This window comes from Psittacula echo (genome assembly GCF_963264785.1).
Source record: "Psittacula echo genome assembly, chromosome: Z".
Classification (NCBI taxonomy): domain Eukaryota; kingdom Metazoa; phylum Chordata; class Aves; order Psittaciformes; family Psittacidae; genus Psittacula; species Psittacula echo.
In genome coordinates, this window is record NC_137742.1 from 45141689 (window position 1) to 45147895 (window position 6207).

At 49.7% G+C, this 6207-nt stretch overlaps 1 protein-coding gene across 1 annotated transcript; it reads right to left on the minus strand.

Moving 5' to 3' along the window:
* Positions 1-4276: 4276 nt before the first annotated feature.
* Positions 4277-5319, minus strand: GAS1 (growth arrest specific 1; the record flags this gene model as incomplete). Its single annotated transcript, XM_080637999.1, has 1 exon — positions 4277-5319. The coding sequence occupies one exon, from the start codon at positions 5317-5319 to the stop codon at positions 4357-4359; it is 963 nt and encodes a 320-aa protein (XP_080494125.1). The 3' UTR covers positions 4277-4356.
* Between the last annotated feature and the right edge of the window lie 888 nt (positions 5320-6207).

A 6207-nucleotide genomic window follows, 5' to 3' on the forward strand; every position in this document is an offset into this window, starting at 1 on the left:
AGGTCTGAATTTGTTTTAGTGACTTTGAAGACACAATGCAACCCAAGTCATTCAAGCAGTGTTTTCCATGACCCAGGTGGTGACAATTTTGTGTCCCGCTATTTTTATAACTGCACCTTGGCTATTTTGGAGCTCCTCTCACTCTCTTCCGGTGTACTCAAAATAAAAAAAAAAAACAATAAAGCCAATAACATCATCAACATCAGCAGAAACAACAAAAAGTGAGTACTGGTTTTGTATTTCACTGAGATTGAATTTTCTGTTCTGCACCTGCAAAGCTGTCTGCAGCCATCTTTTTAGCCCAGCCATAGATATGCACTATAGGTGCCTGCCTGCGGTGAAGGAGTTGGCTCACTAACAGCTCTTCGGAGGGATGGAGAGCAGATTGCTACTAAAATCCATCATGCTTTCCAATGCAACTGTGAAAGACTTGGCCAAACCAGAGTCACTGTGAGGCTTTGTTTCACAACAGTTTTGAAAGTTACATATTCCTCCCTGTATACATTGGTGTATGTTCTTAAAAATAAACAGAGACCTTATGTATGTCCATTGTGATTGCATACAAAAGCTTTGCTGTGCGCTTGGGTGATCAGTGAAGCTTGAATCTCCCTCTATTTACTGTATGGTCACTGTCAGTTCAATGAACTGCCTCCTTGTTCTCCACCATTGTCCCACACTCCCTTAAACATTTGTCACTGAAGTGCCTCCAAAGACAAATAAACTGTCACCAAGAATTCAAACCTGGTAACTGGGAATAAAAAGGGAGCAGAACCTGCTGGATTAGTTTACATGAAATGGTGGAGAGTTCCTTCTAGCCTTGGAAGAGATTGGCTGGACAGGATCTTGGCAAGTAGCACTTTCAAATATCCAGGCAAATGAGAGAACTTCCTTTCCTGTGGAAAAGCTCCCTCTGTCAGGGAACATGAAGGCTTTCCTTGCTTAAAGCTGTCATTGCTACATCCCTTGACATTTCAAGAATTTCCATTTGTCTCAAAATCAAGCAAAAGGAATACGAATTTGATGGACATCAACATCTGCACAGGGTTTGTCAGCTGGGACACATACCAACACAGGCAAGCTATTCCTCCTGGAAATTGTGCTTACTCTGACAACATGACAAAACCTGCAGAGCTATCTCCATACAGGGAGGAGCTCACAGGACAGAATTAGTTAGGCTGCATTTATTGTACAATTATTTAAATTAAACCAATCCACTTTCTGTGGAGAAGGAAGCATACAGATGAGTCCTCCCTGCCTAGTGGTGCTCCGTGTTGATTTATTCCAGGCAGATGCTTTTGACAGGAGCCTGTACAATCAAGTCTTGAGTTTATTGTAGCAGACTGCTACTCCTAACTAAAGAAAAATAAAGGCTTTTAGCTGAGAATTTTTCATCAACAACGAGTTAAATAGTCCTTGTGAGTACTAACTGTTGACAAACTGCAAATACGTTCCTGAGCACCTCCTGAAGAACTGGAGAGAATATTTAAGATCATCCCTACACAGCTGTGAACTCAGCATTCTGTAGAGAAAGCTGACTCTATTACAAGTCTCATCCAACTACTCTATCCTCTTCCTGAAGAAACAGTATTTCCAGCTTTAACAACAAGCTTACTCAACTGTTCAGATGACTTTAAAAACAAACTTCAGATTATAGCCATACACCATAGTCATACACTTGTCTGGTATCACAACTATTTGGGGGTTGGTTTATGTGTGTAGCATGTGTGCCTGTGTGTGTTTACCACTGGGCAACCTAATCAAATTCACATCCTAAAGAAATAATAAAATAATCTGTTGTTGAAATAACCAATCCAGAAGCAGGAATTTCTACTTTTGTTGATTTAGACTACAGACAGATGTGGATTTGCGCTCTGTCAAGATCTGGTAAGATGAAAAAGACACTATCTTGCTAATCTGTTGCCCCCTCAGTCAAAGTTTATTTGTGGTAGCTTTTAAACTTCTGACTCACCATCCAATTATGGCATTTAAAGCGAAAAGCTTTAAATAAACACCATGAATAGAAGATAAATAAACTTTTTTTTTCTCTCTGCCTTTTTTTTTTTTTTTTTTTTTTTTTCAGTGAGTGCCTAGCTTGACGCAGTCCAAACTCAAATCCCCAGAGGACTGAGCTCTCTCTTTTGTGTTAATGTTTGAAAGATTTTCCAATGCTGGAGTTTATTCCTACTGCAAACATTTCTATTTACAAGGTCAAGTGTATCAGCACTCGACACAGCTTAAGAGTGTAATTATTTATCTAAGGGCGTTTGAGTGTAGATCAGTAGCTCTGGCAGCAAACCAGGCTTCAGCACGATGCAAAGCAACTCTTAAGAACAGTATTACAAGATCTAGTAATTGCTGATCCCTCCAGTGTGTTTACTTTTGCATTCTTCGTTGTGGGAGAAGGCAGGCTGAATGGCAAACTTTGGTGTGTTTTGTTGCAGCCCCCTTGATGCGCACCACTGCCTACTGCAAAGCCTTGTTCGAAACACTTGCCACCTCTGTGTGATGTATTTCTCACCATTTACTTGTTTGCATGCCTAGGAGCATTTCTAAGAGTGTCAGCAAGAGCAACATGCCTCCACTTCACGAAGAAAGCACGGCACACTAGTAATTCTACATACATACAGGAGCAGTGTCCTTGAATTGCTTTACTCTCTTCTGGCACTAACAAGTTACCATGCCAACGCATTATAAAATCAACCACTCTTTTAAAGTAGTACTTTCAAAGCTGTATTTACTTCTTGCATGTAATTATTCATGAAAGTAAGAATAGCAGTAATTTACATCTATGTAAAGTATTACAGGCAGACAGATTTTTGTTGACTGTTTTTGGTTTGTTATTCTGTGGTTCGTTTCCCCCCCATATCCCTCTCCCCCCGCCCCCAACCTCGGGTGCTGAGTTCAAGCGTCCCTGGAAAACAATTTCACCACATCCATTATTTAAAGCTCTTTCTTTACTAATTTACACATTTAGAAAATACAAAAAGCCGTACATATTTAAAACACAGTCCTTTTTATGCCTCCTATAAAAAATACAAGGTTTAAGGCAGCTCAGAAATGCGCTTATACAATTCTACAACGTTCATAAAGTCTCTCCAAATAAGAAAGTTAAATTCCAATCTGTAAAATACACTGTACATTTGATGTTCTAGAGAATACTTCACTGAATCACTAAAGCTGGCATCCCTTTAAACATAAAATGAAATCTGTACCTTTCCAGAAAAGAATAGCAAATGCAATTATCTGGTAAATATGATGTGAATTTAAAACTTTTATTTTTCTTAAATAAATTATCCCCAAAAGCATACAATTTATAAAATTGTACATACTAAGAAGAGCAACTGGTAACAAATCCCAGTTTTAAATACATTTCTTATATAAGATTTACCAGAGGTCAGCACCCTGATATGATGAGAGGCAATATAACTTTTCAGGATATTTCTCGAGTTTAAAAGTGTCTTTCAAAGATGGCAGTGCAGAGCTCTTTTAAAACAAAAGTTGCATTGTTCAGTATAGCCAACAGCTCTGAAAAAAAAAAAAAACACCCTACTTTTTTTTTTTTTTTTTTTATGTTGCTAGGTTAAAGAGGAAGAGATGGCTGCTGGCACGCTTTTTGTTATAGGGAAGATGTGTGTGCAAGAGGGGGTGCTGTAAACCACAGAATTTATTCAGTCTGCTATTTCCTTTAAAAATTGGCAGATGCCGCGTTAAGCCCCTTTCGGGCACCGGAGCATCACTAAGAGCGAGACTTTGCAAATTATAGTCAAGTTGGTGACTGACCAGCACGGCAACAGCTTTGGCAGCAAGTTTGGGTAGCTCACTTCTAACCTTCATGTCAAAACGCTTATAGAAAAACCACCGCCACCATGCCATTACTGCTGGCTGCTCCGGCCGGCGGCAGCGGGGAGCCGGCTGAAGCCTCGCTAGCAGTCTCCCCGTCAGCCCGCTCCGCTCGCTGCTAACTTGAAGGCAAAGTGGCAGCAATTGCATAGTGCACACTCCAGACCAACACCCGAAAGAACAGCAGCCCAAGGTCTCCCGCTCCGCTCCACACCGCCCCGGCGGCCAGCTCGCAAGGCCGTGGCGCCTCCGACTGCCGGGGCAGCCGGGCCGGTGGGAGAGTGCGGGCAAGAGCTTCGGGCAGGCACGGCGGCAGAGGGGCAGCCTCCGCTTTCGGAGAGTCGCGGGGGGTCGGAGGACAGTGTGTGTACGGAGAGGGCAGGGCTCGGCCTAACGGTCGGCAAATTAACGGTTAGAGCGTTTAAACTGAGCCGCCCGGAGGACCCCGCCGGCCGCCCCCCTGCCGCTGCGAGGAGGCCAGCTCGGCCCGTCGCCGGAGGGAGGGAGGGAGAGCCGCTAAAGCCGCGGCAGCAGCGGCATCAAGATGGATGCCAGCAGCGCCCAGCCCGCGGCCGCGGGCCGGCCGGCGCTATCCGCCTGCACGGTGAAACCGGGCTCGGAGCCCGCATTGTCCTCCGCGTCGTCCCTCCCCTTCTGGCTCGGCTCCTCCTCGTAGTCCTCGTCGTAGTACTCCTCCAGGCCGCCGTCCGAGCCGCCGCTGCTGCCGGCGCCGTTGCCGCCCATGTCCGCGCCGAAGCAGAGGCGGGCCATGTTCTCCTTGACCGACTCACAGATGGGCCGCTCCAGCCCGTCGCAGACGCAGTCGTTGAGCAGTACGGCTTTAGGCACGGCCAGCATGTCCTCGATAACGGCACGGCACTCGGGCGTGCAGCGCAGCCCATTGAACAGCTTCCCGCAGTAGGTCATGTAGCGGTTCAGCGCCAGGCTGCAGCGGCTGTCCCAGTCGCAGCGCCGCCGCGCCTCCGTGCAACCCATGACTCCGGGGCCGGGACCGGGGCCCCCGGCCGAAGGGCTGCTAGTGCGAGGCAGGCAGGGCTCGATGGCGCGCTTGGTGGCGCGGCAGTTCTCGTCCTGCGCGCAGTCGCAGTCCTCCAGCGCCGGGCCGCGCCGGGTGTGGTTGAGCTGGATGAGGGCCGCGATGCAATGGCTGGGGCACCGCCGCCTGGAGGAGGCCGCGGCGCCTGCAGCGCCCGCCGGCCCGGCCCCGCCGCCCGCCGACGGCTGCTGCAGGAGCACTGGGGCGCACGCCTCGGCGTACTGGTTGTAAGCGTAGCTGCACTCGGGCTCCCCCTGACACTGCAGCACCGCCTGCCAGCAGATCAGCCGCCGGCCCTGCACCAGCGAACCCCGAGGCGGCCACACGGCGCCCAGCGCCGTCGCCAGCCACAGCCAGGCGGCCGGCCGCGGCCAGCGGCGCCCGCCGCCGCCTCCGTGCCGAGCGGACGAGCGGGCCACCATAGCGGGCTGCGGCTGCTGCCGCAGGCGAGAGGGGCAGAGGCGCTGGTTGGCGACGACGACGACGAGGAGGAGGAGGCGGAGGAGGAGAAGGAGCTGCCGCCCGTGGAAAAGTTTGCAAAACTCCCGCCGGCCTTGTGCATGAGGTCTCCTCGCATCAATCCATTCGCGCCGGCTCCGGGGCTCTCCAGTGCCCGGAAGCTGAAACGCGGGGCCGCGGTACGAAGCAGGCGGCCGGGGCCGTCTTGTGCTTTTCACCCGCTGCTCCCGGCTCGGCTCGGCGGCGGCGGCGAAGGCGCCCGGAGGAGGTGGGGGAAATCAGTGCAAACTGGGGTTCGGAGGAGAGCGGCTCCCAAGTGCGCTCGGGGACTTGCAGGTTGCGCCGGGAGAGCTCATGCTGCTGTTCTGCTCCTCATGCAGTTCCGTTTCTCCTTTTTTTTTTTTTTTTTTCCTTTTTATTTGCACAAAATAAATGCCCAGCTGCTGCCGCTGCTGTTGTTGTTGCTGCTGCCTTCTCGGGAGCTTTTAACTCTCCGCTCGCAGCATCTCTGCACATGCCAGCTGCTCCGATCCCATTCACAGTCCCGGCCCTGCTCGCTCCCTCTCGGTACGGGTTGCACTTTCGGGTGGCGGGGAGAAGAAATTTCTCTCCCCGCTAGCAAGAAGCACGGGGGAAGGAGAAGAGGCAGCCTTCGGGATCTCTTTCTCTCTGGGCGACTGATGCTGCTTCTGTTGTCAACAAGCCCTGCAAGCTGCTCTGCGGATCCGTCTGTGGATCCTTTTTTCTTTGCAAGGCTTTAAATACAAAAGTGCCCTCCGAGCAGCAGCAACGTGCTCTGATTAGGCCTCATTATGCATGCATGGAAAAGCAAACAAACAAAAAAAATTAGC